General features: G+C 36.4%; 3 protein-coding genes across 3 annotated transcripts; 1 reads left to right on the top strand and 2 right to left on the bottom strand.

Annotated features, from left to right (window-relative positions):
* Nucleotides 1–252: 252 nt before the first annotated feature.
* Nucleotides 253–9,299, bottom strand: LOC130728082 (uncharacterized). The gene is made up of 4 exons (XM_057579421.1): nt 8,804–9,299; nt 8,281–8,698; nt 4,597–4,718; nt 253–1,003 (listed from the first exon to the last, which is right to left on the bottom strand). Exons 1-4 carry the CDS (start codon nt 8,939–8,941, stop codon nt 560–562), a joined length of 1,122 nt encoding a protein of 373 aa, XP_057435404.1. The 5' UTR covers nt 8,942–9,299; the 3' UTR covers nt 253–559.
* A 6,640-nt stretch (nt 9,300–15,939) lies between these two features.
* LOC130728080 (pentatricopeptide repeat-containing protein At1g12775, mitochondrial-like) lies at nt 15,940–18,170 on the top strand. The gene has a single exon (XM_057579419.1). The coding sequence runs from the start codon at nt 16,029–16,031 to the stop codon at nt 17,637–17,639; it is 1,611 nt and encodes a 536-aa protein (XP_057435402.1). The 5' UTR covers nt 15,940–16,028; the 3' UTR covers nt 17,640–18,170.
* A 748-nt stretch (nt 18,171–18,918) lies between these two features.
* LOC130728081 (uncharacterized) lies at nt 18,919–22,266 on the bottom strand. Its single transcript, XM_057579420.1, has 7 exons — nt 22,023–22,266; nt 21,862–21,939; nt 21,658–21,764; nt 21,042–21,119; nt 20,685–20,786; nt 19,793–19,874; nt 18,919–19,236 (listed from the first exon to the last, which is right to left on the bottom strand). The coding sequence occupies exons 1-7, from the start codon at nt 22,165–22,167 to the stop codon at nt 19,118–19,120; spliced, it is 711 nt and encodes a 236-aa protein (XP_057435403.1). The 5' UTR covers nt 22,168–22,266; the 3' UTR covers nt 18,919–19,117.
* Between the last annotated feature and the right edge of the window lie 766 nt (nt 22,267–23,032).

The following is a 23,032-nucleotide window of genomic DNA, read 5'->3' as shown; positions in this document are numbered from 1 at the left end:
GCACAAGACCATGTAAAGGTAGAACACAAGTTCGATTTCTGAGAAAGTATTTGTTACCAGGGATGATCAGGTGGTAGAACACAAAAAAAAGATCCTAAAAGCCTCCTATTATTATTGCAGAGGTAGTAATAGCAAAACCAGCTATATCTCGGATCTCTTTGTTGATCTGTTTCCCATACAATATGGACTTCAACAATAAAAATGTGGACTTCAACATATCTCACAAGGTACAAAGATAGAACAGCCTCAAAATATCAAAATTCAAAATGGTTTTCATTTTTTTTGGTAGCACGAATAGTATGTATATTGATTTGATAAAGCCCAAAACTTTACTTTTACTTCCTATATTTCATTTACAGTTTCCCTTTTGAGCCAGGGCATTCACTATTACAAGGCCAAAATAAACAATCCAATGTGCTAAAACTATTACACTAGTCTCATCGTTTTTTGTTGTCCCTTGCTCACCACAGCACATTTGTCACATCCCTTCTAAATTGTTCCCCTAACCTTTGAGGTTAAAATCCTTCTTCCTTTATAATTTATATTGCCTGCTGATTAACTATTCATCCCAGTTATTATCCCATCCATCTTTGTTTGCAGATCTAGAAGTAAGGCCATTTGCCGAGATGCCACGCACTGCTCCCGGTGACTTCACCGCCACGTTGTCATCCCAATCATCATCCCATCCCTGATCCCAACCTTCAGCAGATTCCACATTGGTAGCTGAAGCAGACACCGGCAGTGCCATTTCAAGCTCTTGATACGGGATCTCATCGGGTCGCTTCTTCCTGAACATGCAACATGCCCATATCCCTCCAAAGACCAGTACTGTGAATATGAGGAAATAGGCGCCGTTTACTGGTGTTAAGATCTTGTCGTAAGAAGGAAGACGCAGAACGAAACTTCCTTCAGGTACATGAGTAGCCATGTGAAGCACGCAATCCCCTTTCCCAGCATTTAAAGTCAGTTGGGTACTTTGGCTGCTACTTCGAGTGATATTGACCTGGAAAACGAGAGTGCAAAAGCAGTGAGCCAATTGCAAATCCAACATACAATCAAGACTCCAGCAAAGAACTTAAAGTCATCAATGTATTTCTCATGAAGCTAGTAAATCAAGTCTCTAGCACACGATACACTACAAAAACTTGAACAATAGGAGAAAATTGCTTTTTACACAAATATCGGCCCTTGCACTACCCAAAAAGCTATAGCAGGATGGCAGCTATACTGAAGATCATTGATATAAATTAAATAATTATACTAAACAAATATAGATGCTTAAAAATGCCAAATTTGAATAAACATTCGTAATTAGTATCAAAACTCAGTCTTAATTCTTAAACACAATCACCCCATCAGTCTAAGACATAATTAGGCATAATTATAATATACAGTCAATAACAACTAAAGTCAAGGCGCATAAGGGAAAGAAGTAAGCACCGTGTTAGATCAAAGTTAGGTGGCTGTGAACTGTGAAGGAAGAAAACAACACGAAAAAATAGACAGTGAACAGAGAGAACAAAGGAGGGTAGAAAACAGTGTCAACACTAGAGCTAGATGTTGGCGAGCAGTGGGTGTCAAAAAATGCCAGGGTTGGCCGGAAACAGTGCCGGCAAGCAAGTGGGCCAGATGGGAAACAAAAAATGGCTGTTTTTCAATTGAAACATAGGTTTTTGTGTTGAAACATAGGATTTGTAGACTGTACAATCCATGTAGATATCATGGATTTTGAGCACCGTTGAGCCTACCTTGCCCACAAAGGCATCGTATACAGAAACTGCAATCAGAGTTAGCAGAGTACATGCAGGATGGTATGACCATGGTGGCATCCTATGTAGAGGTTGCAAGTGTGGTGTTGCTACGTAACTAGAGAAGCACCTGGAAGAAGAAAAACTCCATCAATTTTATATGGGATTGGACGACGAGATTTATGTGATACTTCAACACAATTTGCTTGCTAAAGACCCTTTCCATCATTGAATAGGGTGTGTTTTGTGTTTAGCTTTATACCAGACTATCAAAAACTCCCCCCCCCCCCCCCCTAAACATTCACCTTGTCCTCAAGGTGAAGGATTGAATACAAGCTACAGAATTGAACAGCTATTCCAAAGACCCAAAGGTGATAATCACAGCTTCCACCTGGATCCCACTGCTTAAAGAATAAAAACCAAGCTATGAATGAATTGGTAGGCATCTCCCCTGAGCTTCTAAAATACATTCTGCCAAGGTCCCTTTGTTGGAGAAATACATCAATTTGTCTGCCAACTGAGTTTCTTTAGCCAACCCTCAACCCCATATATTTGGGAATTGTCAATTCATGTATTAGTTCATCTTCTAATCATGATTTGAATAGAAGGCTGTAGTATTCCCTCGCACCAAACTTATAATGAGCCCCCAAGTTCTCAAGTCGACCAGTAGTTGAGTCATAACTAAAAATCAATCCTCTTCCATGTGACCCAACCCAAGTTGGTGGAAGATCCAACTGTCACAAACATGCTGATGCCTCGAATTCAGTTCTTACCTCCAAGTCAAACCATTGAACTCAGCACCTTGAGAACCCCAGCATCTAATTCAGCAGAAACATTAAGTTGAAATGACATAGCACTTGATTGCCAATGGGTTCGAAGTTCTGGAACTGGGTACAATTCCAAGCTATACTCAGTTTTTATTGTGAAGTTAAGCTATGTATGATGTGTTGGGCCAATCCCCTGAACATCTGGGATAAATTTTTCCAAGGTCCCTTAAACTTTGAAGTAGCAAGCTAGTAGAATCTTCGTAAGTAAGACCCCCCAAGCTAATATTCCCCAAACCATTTTCATAACCAGAACCAGTTTCAAACTCCCCCCCAACCCAAGCTTTTTATCACCTTAATAAGGCCATAAAAATGAGGAGTAAAATGCTAATTGGACGTCTTCTCAAATGACATTGATTCATAAGGTTATTACAACTGAAAAATCTCCCAACATGTGAAACTGACAAGGGAAAGCCTCCAAATCTAATCATGTCCCCACCTCAGCCAGTTGATCTCAGTAATTTTAAAATCCCAGATTCTGAATTCCAACTCATTAGGAACAGCAGTAGAGTACCTTTAAAATCCCAATTCTCATAAACATTGCTGATGTAGAATTTCGACATTGCAACCATCTCCTCTCTAGACCTCACCACCGTAGATGTGCTGATGACCATGCACACCCCTAATTCCAGTGGTTCAACTAGGGGTGATCAATATTTCGTGACCCACTCAAACCCCGCAGTGTTAAAATGGTAATTGGGGGATTAAATCGGGTACTCAGATTTTTCGAGCGAGGAGAATGAGTTAGAAGCGGATTATTTCAGGTGGGTTCGGATTTCATACATCCATTCCATCGATACCCAACACCGCTCGAGAAAAACTCGCTAAAATTTAAATAGCTGTGTGATATGACAACGGCTTTGAAACCTACTGAGTCTCTGACCACGGTGCACTTTGACTATAGCCTCCCTCTCACGTGAAAGGCTCTAAGCGTGTAAAAGCTTCAATGCCTCCAGAATTCAGAAAACCAATTTGTTACTCTAAGATTCAACTCTGAAGATCTTGGTCTATGCAGTCGGCGTAAACTTGCCCCCAGCGGGTCTGGCCCTTTGCAGACATGCCTTGGTCCCGCGGTTGTGGCAGTGGAAGTGGGCTCGCCACACCCCCCTACAACTCAGAAGAAGACTCATCTCTGCTTCTTCCTCCTTTCTTTTCGCCATGGTCGCCCGATTCACAATGACCATCATTGTTCTTGGCTCTGTCTGTACTGTATTATTTACCACACAAGCTGCTCGATCTGGCGCTTCTGTAGGGAGTCGTTTGACTACCTTGCTGGATGACTTCACGATTACGGCCATAGAACTTGCTCTGGAATATGGCGGCTTCAGCGGAGGCCACTTGCCCCTGACCCAATGCTCTGTTGTACTTGTATTTGAAGACTTCTTCCTCTTCATGGACAAACTCTTCTTCCTCCATATCACCGCCATTGAATTACCCACAAGTTTTCTGCAACTTAAGGGCATCACTCTTCTCTGGCAACAAATTCACCTTTGAAGACACAATGTCTCATCAAGAGAGGGACTCCCGAAATCCATCTTTAAATTATTATAAGAAATACGAAGTTGTTGAGTAAACCAAGAGTTATTGTTGATACCAATGATAAAACACAGAATTATCATTGTTGATACCAATGATAAAACACAGCCAAGAATAAGAAGAAATACTAATATTATTCAAGAACCGAATTACGAAGTTGTTGAGTAAACCAAGAGTCTCAGCTCAGCACCTCTCCCTAAACCCCAATCCAAAATGATCAAAAGAAATGATAGACTTCACTAACTATCTCTTATTTATAATACTCCCTTTCATAACTAGCTAAACTCCCTCTAACTAACAAACTATAACACTTCTTAACTAACTAGCTACTAACCCTGATTACCCTGTGAAGCAGTACATGTTCGAGGCTTTTGCTTCAGTTTGAAGGGCAAGGGGTATGAAGAAGAAAAGAGTACCAAGATACATAAACTATAAATAAAATCTATCAATTAAAATAAAAAATGTCAGCTTAGGAAAAAATAACATACCTTTTCTGTTTTATGTTTGTCAACTTCTACACCTCCAAGGTTACTTTCAAAATCACTTCGAAGCTGCACTTTGATGGTACCATCTCCTCTATTTTGAAGAAGAACAACCAAGTATTTGGGATCTGGTGGTTTTTGCAAGGAATAAAAATAGAGATGAATTCATATTCTTGACTTTTGTGAATACAAGTAATACTACATAACTAAAAAACTTCCAGCTATAAACTTTTTAAAAATAAATAACGAGGTTTTCTGGTACCCTTCCTGTTGGTAGGGTAACTGGTACACACACCAACAACTAGTGGTTAATCTTTCTCCAAATGTCCCACTTCCTTGAAGTATAAATGCAGTAACATTTTGGATTTATGTGTCAATTTAGCTAAAGTAACAGTAACCTCATAAATAAAGGGTACCACAGGAATCTCTTAAAGGGTACACACATTGTTTGCTTTGTTTCTTCACATGTTGGTCAAGGACCAAAACCCATAAATCCACACCCCCAAACTGTCATAGTTTTAAATGAAAGCTAGATCACATTGACTAGTTCAGCAGCTTGAACTAGAAGCAAGCCCATGCAGTAGTTCAGTCTTCATCTCATAAGCAATTATTTCTTAAGCCAAGGGGAAAAGGATCATAGTAATTCTCTATTAGAGTAACTAAGCATGTGCTAGTTACTTTTCCGTTCAGCTGTTGTTATAGCCACAAATTAGTTAATTGCTCAGGTTAGATCTCTGGCTATAAAAGGTGAGTTTGGGTAAACAACTTAATTAAACGCTTATGTAAATAAGCGCTTATAAGATAATATGAAAAATTTATTGAAATAAACTTAAAATAGGTTATAGTAAGCATAAGTTCTTATTAATTACCTAATCTGCACAATTATGAAAATAAGCCAAACCAGCTTATAGGTAGGTCATAAACTATTTACATAAGCCTTTATGCTACAAGTAAGCTCCAATAAGCTCTTCCAAACGGATTGAAAATGTATCAATAAACAATGTTAACAATTCAACTCATTCGGTTGCATTTACCATTAGTCCATTACAGATCACCGAAAAATCTATCTGAACATTTTCTCTCACTTTCTTTTAGATTCTTTCACATTCTCTCTCACTCTTAAGTTGTAACACCCACTAATCCTGAACAAGGTCCACTATTTAAAAGGAATTATTGGTTGAAAAAAAACAAGAGTATTTCTTAAAGGGGAGATACTAGGAATTCCTTTCTTGTAATTTGGTAGCACGCCCATTATTCGAAGGGTATATAGTAGAAAGCAAAAGACTGGGCCTGGGGATAACCAAGCCGAATTGTAAATAGAGTCAGCTACAAGTGATTAGAGAGGCTGTTAGAGGTAGTTATGAATTATGAGGGTCCCTGTTGGTACTAAGGAAGAGGGGGAGTAAGGGGACTTTTGGGTTAACAGAAGGACCAGGAGAGAAGCAGAGCTTCTCGAACCGCTCTGAGTTAGTCCATCTTCCGGTATTCAACTTGTTCAGTCTGAACTTATATTGGTCTGAACATTGTTTCTTTCTTGAATAAAGTCATTCTTTCTTTCATTTCTTTTACCAGGGTAATATAATTTACTTAAGCTTAATTACACAGTGCATGATCTGAAATGTTACAACTAATAGATGAATCACTGCAATACAAGCAATTGGGAGTTGGGACTACCTAAGGTTGGGGGAAAGGTACCTTAAAAAAACAAAATCTATAAACAACTGGGCCGGTTTTGAAATATTGTCTCGAGCAATTAAAAACCAGTTATTAATCATACATGGTTAGCTTCTATGTCAAAACTAGTTCAAATGAAATATTGCACAGTTTTATTTATATAATAATAAGCTCCCTTAATTCTCTTTCCCTTTCTATCTTTTTACTTCTTCAAAGTTTCAATGGGGGGAAAGGTCATTTGGATTTACTTAATAATACAAAAACAAATTCTAGACAAACTAAGAACTATTTAGAACTGATTCACTGATTCAATTTAACATTTTAAGAAATTAGATTTAAACCTGGCCAAACACAGCCATAAGAATCCAAATTATTCAACTACACACACCGGTCAAAGCCAATGAAAACATAATAATAAGACAATAAAATTCTGAATCAGTGAAAAATTTGAAACAAAGTCATTTTCAAGAATTTTCTCCAGCTGCACTTCTAAATGAGATTGTTCTTTTATGAAAATTGACCTAGAAAGGGAGGAAACAACTGTTGAACTTTCCATTTTCTTGTTTTTTCATGCGTTAAAGATAAAAAATAGCGTACACCAAAATCCCACAACTCTGCCAGCAACACTCACATTGCGCGCACCAAAATCCCAAAATGTCTAGTCTCTACCAAAAACTGCGCTCAAGAGTTATCTTTCCATCTCTAGTTTTGTCATATGGTCAAGGTAGTCGAAATTGGAATTCTATCTAGGATTGGGAAGGGAGTGAAAATCGTAAATTGTGATAACTTAAAAATTTCTTGTATATAATCTCTGTGTGCGCGCATATATATAGGAGCAAAAATAAGAAGAAAAACCTTTAAATCACAAAAATAATTAAACTTGAATTCAAAACTCATAAGCTCATCTACAACATGTAAGCTGCAAATTAACAACATCTTTTGAAGACCTTTGAAGTGCAGCAGCAAAATAGAAAACCAGAAAACCAAATAGAGCACCAAACATCAATGAAATAGTGCGATGAACACGAAACAAAGAACAGAGGAAGAGGAAAGCAGCAAACCAAGCTCCAAACCAAATCCCAGAAAACTAAGCACCAGCGAAGAAAATAGCATTTTGCACCAGCGGAGATTGTGTTGATGCTACGGAATAGATAAGAAACACAGGCGGGGAAAAGAAACAATGGAAGGAAGGGTTCCAAATGAAAGAAATGCACAAAATAGAGTTCAAATGACTATGAGAGAAGCATTGGTTGAAACTATCATTTACGATTGAGGGGAACATGGTTTCAGGTTTCAGCAATCAGGTCATAGGCTATGTAGCTGAATCACCTTTTTGGTCCGGCACAGTGAGATCGCACGACCCCATTAACTTTAGAAGTAAACACTACGATCCTAAGTGATTTCACCAGCTCGGATTCTAGAGCAGGATCGGGATCGCCCAGGCCATTAATATCGTGCGATCTTTATGATCACGATTTTGATTACCATGCATATGGTAAGTAACTTATTTAGCAGCAACCACTTTCCAACCACATTTAATTTTCAGGGTATAATCTAAATTGGAACATTCAGTTACCATAACACTGTTGATTCGGTGAAAACCATCTAACTAGAATTCCAGACCATCCAAAGACTAAACATTTAAAATTTAAATATAGTCTTTCTGAACTGAGCCAACATTTCCATAGAAGCAATTTCTCCTTGATGTCTATATCAGCACTTTTTCCATTTAAGATATATATCCTTCTACGAACTGCATGTTTGGATACTTTGTGGAAAACCACGATGACCTAAGATCACGATCGACAGAAGCAACTTCCCTTCACTTTTAGGGTTGTCCATCATGATTTTAACTTCATCGTGAAGTTTCACGTGTATCCAAACATGCACTAAGAGTGACTAGCCAGCACAAGGAACCACCAAAAACACTCGCATTACAGTAGTAAAGATAAACACAAACAACTAAACAATTCATTAATGGGACATAATGAAATGACCAAAAGCAAGGCTGATTACCAGTTATCGAAATGCAAGCAGTCATGTCCCCCTCGTCTGTGCAGAAATTAAGCCCTTCACAAGTGTCATTGGTGGAAGATTGTGATAAACCTATCCCCCCACTTTTTCCCTTCTCTTTTTCCTGAACCTTGCCACCATCATCAGTTTTTTTGGGCACTGGAGGTGGTGCACTTCCAGGATGAGGAGGAGGTGGTGCACTTGCAGGAGGAGGTGGTGGTGCATTTACAGGAGGTGGTGGTGCATCAGTGGTCTCCTTTTTAGTACCATTCTCACTCTCCACCTTGTGTGAAGGTTGTGGTTGTGGAACTGGGGTGGTATCATTATTACTAGTGGAAGGTGGAATGTCTTTCTTTACTTTTGTTTCATCACCACCTTTTGGATCTGATTTTCTCTCACTTGACGCTGGCGGCGGAGAACCCTAAAGGAGAAAACTTCATTCAACCATTGTAAGCAAAAGAAAATGAAAAATGGAACCAAACAATGAGAAAAAAAAGAATGAAGAAAAGGAGAAAAACAAACTCACCTTTGTTGTTGGATTTTCTTGATCTTTTGGATCCAAAGAGACCAACTTTCTAATGTCCTTAACAAAGGAAGCATCAGAAACATCAAACACGATCAGAGACAACAACAAAAACGCCAGTAACGCGTGTCTTCTTTCCATTGTGATCAAGCAGACACCTTTGATGAAAAAAAACACACTTGCAAGAAAGTGAGAGATACCCTTTTCCGGGAAAATCACTGGGGGCTTGCAAGTGAGAAAATGGATGAAAATTTTGTAAAAATGCAAAAGAAGTCTTTAGAATTGAGACGGTGGTGAAAAAGTGAGGTTGATAGAATAGAATCAGAAAGAGGAAGAATCAGAAGCCTTGGGATTTTTCCTTTTGAGGTGAATTGGGATTGTGAGGAAGAATTTGTGAGGAATTGCGAGAAAGAGAAATCAAAGAAGACTTGACGACAAGTCTGCTTCAACAAGGTTCAAGAGAGAGAGAAATGAAGGAGGAAAGAGGAAGTTGCATTTCTGGGCCGGGTTTAATGTTGGAAATGGTCCTACGTTTGGGCTTGAGGATAGTTGAAGAGATGTTGGTCCACTTTGTATTGGTTTCTACTCACATGACACATCAATAGGACTCTTTAAAATGTTTAAAATGTTTGGTGAACCACACTACAGTATGTGGACACTGCGACACAGGCGTTTGTGACGATATTAGGCCATTGCAAGACGCGTTTTTTAAACTTTTCACTTTGAAACCAGCACAAAAGGGGTGTCTGAACATCAAAACCCGGTTCATGAATAATTGAATATAGGCATCTCTATCCATTGAATTGAAAAGCTAATTATAGGCATATCTTTTCATGCATTTTATGTTTGGGAACCATGTGTTTTAGACTAGGTAGGTTTTTTGGCCCAAAAAAAATTATAAAAAAGGCAAATTTATAAGGAAATGCAAAGTTTAGGGACTTAATCTTAAATTTGCCTAGGCTTCCTAAAATTTCTAGTTCCGCCACTGATCGTGTAACTAAAAAAATGTAATTGTAGTATTTCTTAAAATATTAGTAAACTTGTTTGGTAAATTGCTCGCTTTTCAACAAGTGTGGTATCTTTAAAAAAAATTAATCATCATAGAAAATGTTTAAAAAGCGTGTCACTAATATTTATCTTTTTTTATATCTTTCGCAATTCCAACTCAAATGTGACATGGTCAAAAGTCACTATAAAAATATGAGTTTTAAGGATCAAACTTGAACCTAAAGTTTTAAATAATCACTTTTAACATTTGTCATCGGTAATGATTGAGTGTTATTAATATTTATCGAAAAATAAATGAAATGGTTTCAAAATTCATTGCGATATTGGAATCAAATCATGATACATGCTTGCTATTGTTTGGTGCATAAGCTTCCTAAAAAGAAGCATGCAAGGAAACATATTTTCTCTCAAGGAAGACAGAATAAAGTGTAGTAGCATATTATAGCTTCTAGATTACAAATGTAAATTTCCAAGCGTAACCCAGCAATAATATTTTGCCTATGTAATTTTAACTTTCCATTAAGCTGGCCAGAGTTAAAGAAGAAGGGTTTTTCTTGTATTAGATGCCTAGTTAATCAGTACTTACTCTTGAAGAAGATAGTAAATTAGATACATAGAGGATTCCATCATTTGCCAACATGGATATAAAACAGAACCGAACATGAATTATAACGTCATTGAAAATGTTGTTTTAAACACATGAATCGGATGTTATAGGATACTTTGTTTAGTTAAGGACTCGTCTGAGAATCTAAAAAGTTAACAAAGACAGAGAAATTAAATAGCTATACAGGAAAAATGGAACCCTTTAAGCCTCCAATGTCACATTCTCAAATCTCAACTATAAACATGTCAGATAGTGAAAATGATGCTGCAACAACCACCTAAAAAGAAAAACAAAAACCAGTGGAGTGATAAATGGCAGTGATTGGAACAAGGTTTGGTGATGAACAGAGCACTCTGTTGGATGAGTTTGAGAGGATGTCCTTTGAGGCACACGCAGCTCAGCTGAGCAGAGCCATGCTTGGGCGAAGTTTTTCAGAACCAACATTTTCATCAAGGCCCCAGTCACGGCTCATTAGCATGGCGCCGCCGCCGATACCTCTGGTGACTCAGGTGATGCAAAGGCCTCATCCTGGTCATGGTCATGGTCTTGGGTCTGGATTTCACAAGGTCTTCAAGAAATTGCTCAAACCTATTCTTGGAATGAAGAAGAGAGGAGGACGAGAAAAAGTCCCAGATGTTGAGGTTACACTGTTTTGCACTGAGTTCAGAAGATCACTGAGGTTCTGATAATCTCAATCTGATCATTTATCTCTAAAATGTGCTAGTAAGCACATTTGTGAGAAACTTATTCTACACTTTTTAATTTTTGTATGAAGTGTCTGCCGTTTAAGGTATGGAGCTATTTTCCATAGGGCTTTATGATCTTGGTATGCTACACTATATGTAAAGTCTCCTGGAGTACCTCTAGTAATTGCCTATTGAATCAAGTTGAAGTACATAAAAAATGATCAAATATCATATCTGAGAAGTTATAGGTTTGAGTCTCAACCCATTTCCTTAGATGTGAATATAATGTAAATATTTTTTTTAGACCAGGGCGCATTACCCTCTCACCTGATGTTTTTCTTACTAAAAATATGAAAAAATAATTGTTTATCAAAATGTAAAAAAAGAAGGTGTCAAACAATTTGTGTTACAATTAGCCCAAGTAGGTGTAATTTTATTCCAATGTTTAACCTCCTTTGAATCACCTTTTTTATTCATGAAAAATAACTATTACTCCTACTATTTTTCATTTAATACATTGTTTTGGCAGAAGTAAGTCCTCTTGTTAGCGCAATTTTGTGGTTGAAACATCGGGGTAGGTTGTAACACCGGCGGAGGTTGCAACGTTTTACTTGTAGGAGGTGTTTGATTTTCCAACACTCCATAGTATTATTGATAAGGATTCATTTTGAATTTTTTTTTAATCTTTTAGACAAGAGAGAAATTGTGGGAGTAAAGTAAATATTGGTGTGTAAAATAGTGAAATGTACTATATAATGTATACAAGCTGAAAAATTCAATATTGGATGTCAGAACGATCTGAAAACCGGTCACAGCCAGCCCAAATAGACAAAAAATTGACTCTAACCGGTCAAAACCGATCTGAAACCGGTCCTCGACGAGTGGATGAAACTTGGTGCATGTGTCGAGAATCCCCTAGAAGTTACGAATCCACCTTGGCCATCGCCACTTTGTCATGTGTTCTTCATTAACAACATTTTGCTCGTAATTCCAATCTATAATATTTAGAAAAGAGCAAGGTTATGAGACCCACTTAGATGATGTGTCAATCCAATAATGACTTTCCCTCAACCCCTCTTTGCATGACAAGTGTCCTCTTCTTATTGTTTTGGACTAAAATAGTGGAAGCCCATTTTGATTTCAGATTTTTTATGAGGCCCATCATTCAAACGATTTGAATGGTGATTTTGTATTTATTGTTAATTAAATTGGAATGGTGTTATTGCAAGCATTTAAATGGTTTTCATTTTGCTTACAAAAGAAGTCAATAATTCCAGGCGTGATAATTTCGTGGAGAAAATAAAAGATTAATTTACGTCAATCATAAACATCATGTATATCTTTACTATGTTTGACTTTTTTTATTTATAATCAATATTTTATACCAAATAGAATCAATATCATGTTGATATACAATAAGTGCACTATGTGATTTTCCATAGTGCACGGCGATTAATTTTGCTAGGCGATTAATTTTCCAATTGGTTCCACTTTTTTAGCCTACTGTATATCTTTACTATATTTGACTTTTTTATTTATAATCAACGTTTTATAGAAAGAATTGATGGCCTTAATATGGATCAAATAAAAATATAATCAATTAATGGGCCGTGCATGATTTCATAATTTTATATATTGAAATCTTTCCAAAATTTCCTTATATATTTATCACTATTTGTGGAATTGTATACGGTCTAATTAAGCTGATTATATGATTTCGAAAAAGTCAAAATAAATATATATAATTTACATATTCCATTCTTTTGGGGATGGAATATTCTTGACAACTTTAGACATCCTTAACCCTAATTCCAACTATAAATACCCCCTTATGTTACATTTCTTCTTCATCATTCCAACCATTTTCCAGCACTTTATATATTTGAAATTAACCTTTCTTCTGATGGCTTCAAGAATCGATGATCTTGCCAAAATCGATGCCTCCAAATAGACCTGAACAATTGTTGCAAAAGTTAATCGTTTATGACTAAGTGCGAGCTTATATGGCTCAAAACTACCCTTTTCAATGGACATGATTCTTATGGATGACAAGGTTCACACTTTATTTTTTCAATCACTCGGTTTCCATGTAATTTTTGGAATGCATTCATAAATCGCTAAGTTTATTTTCTATTTAAATTTCAGGGCTGTAAGATTCAGTCTACAGTTAGGAAGACTTTAATTTATCGATTTCAGTCTTTGCTAACTGAAGGACGCGTATACAAGATTTCATTCTTTGGTGTTGGTGAAAGTGGTGGTGATTTTCGCCCAACAAATCATCCGTTCAAGATCAACTTTGATATTCAGACTTCTGCGCGATTGCTTCCTAACAAGGCTATCAACTTAACCCCGTACTCTTTCGTTCCACTTGGTGACATAGTGTATAAGGACCTTGATACATCATTCCTTATAGGTATTAATCCTTCTTTAGCCTTTCGAGTTTTTTAAAAATATTTATTAATCTTCATAACATTTTTTTTATTTTTTTTCACCAGATGTAATTGGAATTCTCACTGGAGCAAGAGGAAAACAAGAGTTCAAGAAAGATGGTACTAAACAGAAAAGAATAACTATTGAACTTGACCAAGATGGGTACATCTCATGTTCTTTGCCTATTTAATTGATCGCTCACTGACTGACAAGTGTTACAACCACAGCTACTCACATATATTAATTACTTGCACTGATTTTCCTATAATTTGGTTTGTTTGACCCCATTAAAAAACTGTTTTTAATACACATATTTAATCATTCTTTAATACATTAATTGTTTACTCAATTAAAAAAATTAATAAATGTTTTATTCATTTCCTAAAAAAGGTTTTAATACACCTATTTAATTGTTTTAAATTACGTAAATTTTTAGTCAACTAATGAAAGACATTAAATGCTATACAATAAATGCTATATTCGAGATTTTTTTTAAAAACCTTTTGAATTAACCTATATAATAATTCTATAGATGAAGTTTAATTTTTGTTCAATTAAAAATTACTATAAATGTTATATTCATTTCCTTAAAAAATGTTTTTGATAAACCAATAAAATTATTATTTCCAAAATTAATGTTAATCAAATATTAATATCATTAACCGGTATGCTAACGCATTTAACCGTTTTTAAATACATGATCAGGGGTCAATGGTAGAAAAAGAATAATAAAAGTTCTTTAATACATTAATTTTTAGTCAATAAAAAATTACAATAAATGCTACATTCCTTTCCTTACAAAAAAAAATGATTTTTATGTAAAATATTTTCTTTGTGGAAGTCTTTTACCATGTAATCTAAACACACAGACACACACACACACACATATATAATAATGTTTTCAAATCATATTTTGACTTTCAATTTATCATACCATTACTTATATTTACTCTTAGTTTTTTAAAAAAATACTTCAGTATTATGAAAAATCATTTTGATAATCACACAAAACTTTGCAAGTTGTGTGACACTCATTGTGATTTTTTTTTGGTTGAATGCTCATTTTTTTTTATATCTTAATTTATTAATACGTGTCTAAATAATGAGATCAATATTCGCCGTGCAACGCACGGGGTAAAAACGCTAGTTGTTTGTTATGACAATATCCATGCTACATTTTGAGAGTGTATGATCAAAGGTTCTCACATATTTAATATTTAATACATATGAAAATAAAAATAGTCACAAAATTTCAATATGAAAGAACATTATAAGGTTTCCACATAATACAATCTTAATCTGAGTCTAAAATAATCAAATTTTAATCTCAATCTATAAAACGAGTTATGTTCTCTTTTTATTTCAAAGCGTGTGCTAATATTAACTTTAGGCTTAACTATCTTTTTCCTGATTGCAAAATTAAGATATTTTAGTATTAGTCATTATAATATTCATTTTTAATGGAAAAATATTGATTTTTAATTCTTATAAAATACAAAAAATTATGTATTTTTCATCCCTCATAAAATACTAAAGCCATTTAACTTTCGTATTTTGTAGAGACTTAACATAAATAAAAAAAAATTTGTCTTGACCAAGGTATCCCCATAGCGACAGCTGTGAGTAGGAGTGGAAATAGGCCGAGCCGAGCCAAGCTTTGCTTGGCCTAGGCCTGGCCTGCATTCTCTTTTGGAAGCCTGGCCTGTGGCCTATCAATAGGCCAAATTTTATGGCTTGGCCTGTGACCTGGCCTACAAGCCTTCTTAAAAGCCTAACTTAACAGACAATTTTATCAAAAGAAGGTCATTAAGCTGGCGGGCTAATAAGCATTTTATATGTCATTGCACTTTCTTTTCAAATAAAAAAACTTGTATCATTGCATTTCAAAAACTAAACCTATAACATTGCAAGAGAGGTGGACTTGGCAGCGGCAGATCAACAGTGGCGACTGGCTGCAGCCTGCGTCCTGTGCGGCTGAGGATGTGCTATGCTGAATATGTCTCGAACGTGTCTAGTCTAGGTTTGGGCATGGACTTAGGGTTTTCTTTTATACTAAAATATACATCAGTTTAAAAAAAATTATATATAATTATATTATATTTATATTATTAATAATATAATATATAAGTAGGTCGGCCTATCTGGCCAAATAGACTTTTTAAATTGTTTGGGCCTGACCTTTTTAGTTAAACAAACCTTTTAAAAAGCCTAAGTCTGGCCTTTTTAGTAAACGAGTCAAGCCGGGCCGAGCCTCAAACGAGCCGAGTTATAGGCCCCTGACGAGCCACCTGACCTATTTCCACCCCTAGCAGTGAAACTAATCTCTCGCCCCACGATTAGACTAAAAGTAAAACCAATAATTGAAAAATAATTTTTCAATTTTTCAATATCATCATCATCTTCCTCCATAGCCTGTAATAATATCAGCAAATGCCATGCGAATGCAGAATCCATCTTCAAAGACACACAGTCACCATCTCTTCCTCCTCCACAATCCATGACTATGGCTCCTTCACTTCCCACATACCTCCAAATTTTCCAACCTTATCCACTTCACACCCCTCTTTTCACCACCAACAATGGCATCTTCAGAACCCGACCCAGTAAGCAACCCGTTCCAAAGAAACTCTCTTTCTCCGCCACCAATCTTTCACTCCAACAAACAAACACTTCACCCATCAAACAGACAACAACAAATGACCTCGTTGATTTTGAGGATAGAACCACTAGGTTCCGAATCAAGGGTCTTGTCGACAGAATCACATCACTGTCTTCCTCAAACAGCAAAACCCAGATGATGGTTCAAATCCTAGAGAACAGAGATGCTGAGTTTCAAACCATATCAGATTTCAACCACCTTCTCATGGCTCTAGTGGTTGCACATGAGCCTGAGGTTTGTCTCAGCATCTTCAAAGAGCTTCCATCTTTTGAAGTTGAACCAGATTGCTGCACTTACTCCATCATGATAAGGTGCCACTGTGAGAAAAACGATGTGGATGAAGCTAAGAAAGTGTTGGAGGGTGTTCTGGATAATGGGTCTCAACCAGATGCTGCAACTGTTACTGTTCTTGTGAATTCACTTTGTAAGAGGGGGAAGGTGCAGAAGGCTATGGAGGTTTTTGAGCTTATGGGGAAAGTGGGTTCTAGGCCTGGTGTTCAGGCATATAACTGTTTGCTGAAGGGGTTGTCTTATGTGGGGAAAGTGGAACAAGCGTTTGATATGTTGATGGGGATGAAGGGAACTTCATTGGAGCCTGATGTTTATTCTTACACTGCTGTGATGGATGGGTTGTGCAAAGTGGGTCGTTCTGATGAAGCAATGGAGTTGCTGAATGAAGCTGTTGAAATGGGATTAGCACCTAATGTGGTGGCTTTTAACACACTGCTACAAGGGTATTCAAGGGAAGGGAGGCCAATGGAAGGTGTTTCTGTTCTGAAGATGATGCAGAAGCATGGGTGTGTTCCTGATTGTATTAGCTATAGTACTGTGTTGCATGGGTTGCTGAAATGGAATGAAGTTCTAGCAGCCCTTGAGGTTTACAAGGAAATGGTGGGACTTGGGTTGGAAGTGAATGTGAGGATTATGGGGGCACTTGTGAGGCGTTTGTGTAAGAGGTCATGGAAGGAAAGAGGTCTGCTTCAGGATGCAGAGGAGGTGTTTGAGAAAATGAAAGAGAGAGGCTTGGTGGTTGATCATAGGACACTTGAGGTGATGGTTCAGACATTGTGTAGGGAAAAGAGATTTGATGAGGCTTTTGCCAATTTGAATGATATGGTTAGGTTGGGTTATTCTGCTGGGGCATTTACTTTTCACAATGTGATTCAAGGCCTTTGTTCTAGGGGGAAAGTGGATGAGGGAGTGTCAACTTTTATCCTTTTGCATGCAAGTGGAGGAATCCCTGATAGAATTTCTTACGACGTATTGATCAAGGAACTTAATGCGCGGGGGAGAGTGTCTTGTGCTTCCTATTTGTTTGGTGCCGCGCTGAAGCAAGGTCTTGTTCCCAACAGGGTACCTATGCTATGTGAATATTATGAAATTGAGGAGGGAGGAACTGTAACTGATACAGAGGAGTTAGTCACTAGTCAGCAACTCAAGCTGGCCTAGAGTTGCTGATATGGAAATTTAGCTGTAAGTGGATGACGAGTTTCATGTTAAGGTTAAGGGAGCGAAGCAGGTAAGTCGTAATCGGAGGCATGTCAGCGGCAAAGCTAGGAAGTTTATCTTTTAGGAGGGGGGAAACTAGTTGAGTTTGGTGCTTCTGTTTTAAGGTGCAATGATATGGGTTTGTTGATATGTTTCCCTGAGGTGTATGAAAAGAGGTGCTACTTTTGCTTTGAGTGAAATGTAAAGTAGAGGTTCAATTAGATGGAAATAAAATAGCATTAGTGCTGTGTATGGATTCAGGATTCATGTGAGTTATGGACTTATCGTGGCCGCTTTCTCTTTTGTTGTGAATGACAATACTCTGGTGAGTTCGATTTGTAGTGTGTGTAGATCATGGATATGTGATGAATGTGGGAAGATGATCTAGGGTGTTATGAAGCCTTGAGAGAAGTGAGGTGATGCAAAGGTGAGGGGTGGCCACTAACATAATATGTACTATAACTAAGAAAATTCCACACTTTATTTTCTCCACTTGTTACTATCTTTTTTTTTTCTTTTCATGTTACACCGCTCATCACATCTTTTATCTACACTCTCTTTTCGTTTTATCTCTCTCATCTCTCCCATAGCTCATACAGCTTTGCAAGTGTGTATGTCTGAGAAAATATTTTAAAGTTGGAAGGGTCATGGTTCCCTTTCCCCCTGCCCCGTCCATCTGCATTGAGGACTGTTTTGTTTACCTTCTCTCATGAGCACCTTCTTCATCCTTTACTCTGGTTCATGGTTCTCTTCCTCCTCATTTCTTTTACTTATCTTTTAACTGTATAGTAGATGTGACGACTATCTGTACCTAACATTCATGAGTATTGAGTTATCAATAGTATTCTCAGATTTATGTAAAATTCCACTGGTATCAATCTGCTCGGCAAAACTGAAATGAGATTACAAGATTCCATATAAGTAAGCCGATTTCTTGAAATACAAAAAATCCTTACATTAACTACTATGCACAAATTGTATTGGTTGGTGTTTTCTAATTTAATCCCAAGGAGCACTAGAACAAGGGATTCATCAGATCACATCTAATAATCCGAATCAACTTTCGTAATTAATTTACTTTTTTAATTCAAATTGAATCAACTATATAACTAGAGTTCAAACAAAACTATATAACTAATACACCAAATCATGCTGCAGAATAATTTAGTTTAGATTAAGTTAAAGAATAGAGGTCGTATAATTTCCGGATTATGAGGACAAAGTTTCATACACCAAATCATGCTGAAGAATAATGCTGCAAGAGCCTTTACAATACAATTTTACCTCAATATTGCAAGGTACATAGCCGATTAGCTAAGCTTGATATTAATATGCTACGAGTTATCAATTTAATTCTCCATTAGTAAATTATGCTTACAAAAAGGAACAAAAGGTTTCACAATTCTTAAGACTTTGACTACAAAACTGGATGTGAAGTCCTAAGCCCGACTCATGTACACCCCATTTCTTGTATCAACCAGTATTTCATCACCTACATTTACAAAGAGTGGGACGTTGACAACAGCACCAGTGTCAAGAGTGGCTGGCTTTGATCCACCTGTGAATCAAAATTTCATTTTCAGAGAGGATCAGTAAGTGCTACAAAGGAATGTAAGAAAAAAGATGACACGGGACAAATGAGGAAAACAAACAATAAAAACCATAATAGGATATCACAAGCCGCACTAGTAAACAAACAAATCCTACCGTTTTGGTGTTCAATACATACGTGCTTACTTTTTGTTAATCCATAAAAAGAGTTATGTTTACTTTTTGTCTCGAAGTGTGTGCTAATGTCTGTTTGCAATGATGTCAACGGATATCCAAACATAGCCTAAGGTTTTATATGACCAAATTTATGAAGATGAAACTCAATCAGGCTCACTTATTTTTTATGCCAAATTGTGAAATATGCATGACAGGAAATCCTAGTCATGATATCATCTCATGAGAGATTTAGAAAGATCACAATGACAATTATTGTCAAGGAGTCATTTTTAGTGTATTGAACTTTCTAAGCTCCACATATGGATGGCATTTACAATGTTTAGTTTATAATATGATTTTGATCAGACAGAAATTTACGATATAAACATTAAACAACATGGCATCACCTTGAGCTGTGTCACCCTTAAGTCCAGGATCAACATCGACTACAGTAAGCTTGACTGTGATAGGGAGATCAATATCAATAACCTGAAAAAAGATCAAGAGACAAGTTGATATACAAGATCAAGAGGAGGAGGAGCTGCACTGACATATGCTATTAATTTATAAATGCCATACTGTCAATTGGAAAAAACTCATCTAGAGTGAATTTGTCTCTAAAATTAATAATTAAGGGCGCACCTACCCTTCAATTTTAGTGGGTTAAGAACACAATATACATGTAAAATCAAGGATGGAGGCAGCCTTACTCAGTTTAGAAGAGTCTAGTGCCAATGTATGCAAAATCAAGAATCCCATTCACTGTGCAAGCATACTTGAAAACATTAACTATTACAAGAACACACCTTGGACAGAACTATAATAAGTAACCATAGGATCTATTCAACAGCCATCTACGTGAAAAAACTTGCAAAGCAAATATTGTTCACAAAAAATAACCCCACAAGACGTATTTACCATTGCAGACCATTCAAAACTTTAGAAAAGCATGCAGTCCCTGTATGAAAGTGATAGTACTATTAAAGCTGATAGCCTGATACAGTCATATAAATGTAAGGACTTCCAAATAAAATAAAAGTTATGGAATTTGAATACATCTTAGATTAGTTTTATACATCAGTAACTATGCATCAGCACTTTCCTCCCTTGGGACAAATTAAATTGCAATTAGTTATTTCACCTTAAATGAATATCAGAACTATATATCTATTTGAGTTTTTAGGCTGCTATTTTTCCTTGAACATGGTTTACAAAAAAAAATTATCACAAAAACTGACTAGAATAATAAAAGTGTGAGATAGTGAAAGACAGTAATAAATTATGAGATGATGAATTTACTTTTCCATTCCATAACAGTATACTGCAGTCCATTCCCTCTTTCAGCCACTTTGTTCTGTCTCCAATATCTTTTTCATCCAGACGAACCTCCTCGTATGAATTCTGATAAAATTACAATACAGCAAGTCAGACATAGAGAGTAGCTATGACAGCACTATGTACATTAATTGTTTGCAAATAATTACTAGTACTAATTACTAAAACAAAAGGATTATTCCAAAGAAAATATAAACCAAATTGGGAATTTGGGGTAACTCTTCCTCATAATCAACGACTGTTGGGAGGTAATTGTATTTTGCGCCAAGAAAAAGTATATATATCTGATGAGATTATATAACTATAGGTTCTAGATAATACCAAGTCCATGAAGACAAATTGAGAACCATCTTTATATGTGAACTGCTTTGTTTCCTTGAGAATATCTGCTTGTTCAATCTGTCAAAAGGAAATATAACAGATAGAGTGGAAATGAAAACCAATACAATTTAGTCGAAAATAAGAAATCAGAAGCAAAACAAATATAGACAGACATGGCTCTTTGAATACTTCATGTGTCATGCCATCATAGTATACTCTTGCTACTCACATCTATGATACCCGACTTGATTACCTTAGCGATTCACAAGGAAACCCACAAAAATGTATAATTTGTTTTAGACAAATGTTGTAAGACAAGCAGCCGAAAACCCCTTTCACCCCACGTTACAATACAATTACATGACAATAGTGGATCAAGTCGGCTTTAGACATAGAAAACTTGTAATTAGCAAGCAAAAATTCATCTTCAAGTTTACTCATCTTCTACTGAATCCACTAATAAAACAAACAGAAATCCTAAAAATTACGAAACGAAAAACACGACTACAAATTAAACATTTCACTAGATTTCACTACAAATCTACACACTCTTTAGCATTCCTCTAAGAAAAAATGCAGTGATTAAAGTAAGGGCTTGAAGTTTACGGAGCACTACCGAGCTTCCAGCTCTGAAGGTTTTATCAACTGTATTCCCTGTAAGATAATTCTTGAGCTTGGTCCTCACAAAAGCTGCACCTTTTCCGGGTTTCACATGAAGAAACTCTGATTCATGGCAAAAAAAAAAACACGCAATTGAATGCAAGTTAAACTATCTGTGAAATTGAAATTGAAATCAAGAATGTGATAATTGAAAAATCACCTAGGACACGCCAAGGGGCACCGTCGACTTCAACGTTGGAACCGACCTTGATGTCATTGCTGGTCAAGGCGTAAATCTCTGAAAGAAAAAGCACAGATTATCAGTGAGGAATTAGGGTTTGTTAGAGAAGAAGAAGTGGGAATTGAATGAAGAGTACTGACTGAAAAATCGGGGTTTGGAAGAAGGGTTTCGCATTGGAAGAAGAGATGGGTTTGATGGGAATGAAGAGTAGGAGGAGGAAGCAAAACGCAAAGATGAAGACGAAGCTGAGAGACTCAGCCTCATGGTTGCAGTTCCCGCCACCATTGTTGTTGTGTTGGAACTGGAAATGCTTTTGCTTCTTGGTGAAGAGATAAGGGAAGAGCTTCTTGCTCACATTCTATGCATTTGGCTAGTTTGCCTTAATTGGGGTATTTCAAATATTATGTGTTTATGTTCAAAACTTTTCTTTTAATTGAATGATTTGGTTTTTTTTAAAGGGGATAATTTGGTGATGCTAATTATTTTAGAGTGAGAGTGTAAAATAATTAGCACATGGAAATTCGCTTTGTGATATGTTTTTAGAGAAGTTAATGTCGTCGTTGATTGTCTTGCTCGAATTGGATTGACTTTACAGTGTGACATCACTATCTTAGATACATCTCTGGAGAGGGTTCTATACTTCTTAGCAAGGAATGTGTTAGGCTTGTAGATGTTTGTTTTTTCGTTTATTTTTCCATTCATAACAAAATATTTAAGAGCTAAATTTCCCTAAATTTCTTTTTACTTTTTCTAAAACTTTAAACTTTAGAGTAAAATACACTCACCCCCCTCAAGGTTTGTAAGAATGACACTCCACCCCATTCTTTTTTTAAATCTACACTCCACTCCATTTTTTATAAAGGCAAAATTTAGTGACGAAAACAAATTCGTCACTAATAAAAAATAATTACTAATTAGTTAAAATTTAAATAAGTTTAATGCATATACACTATCATACATTAATTTATGAAAATAATTTTACTGAATTAAATTTAAAAAAACAATCCACTCTGTCTGTTAAGTCCACGTCCCATCTGTCTCCAAATCATATTTCTCACCACAAACGGTCACCACCAAGCCTTTGCTCCCTTTAACACGACGGCCACTGTCCCAGAATGTGAAACCCCATGGCACCACCATGCATCAAAGT

This window comes from Lotus japonicus, chromosome 1, assembly GCF_012489685.1.
Source record: "Lotus japonicus ecotype B-129 chromosome 1, LjGifu_v1.2".
NCBI lineage: Eukaryota > Viridiplantae > Streptophyta > Magnoliopsida > Fabales > Fabaceae > Lotus > Lotus japonicus.
The sequence above is the reverse complement of the archived record's forward strand: the minus strand, read 5'-3'. Positions and strand labels throughout refer to the sequence as shown.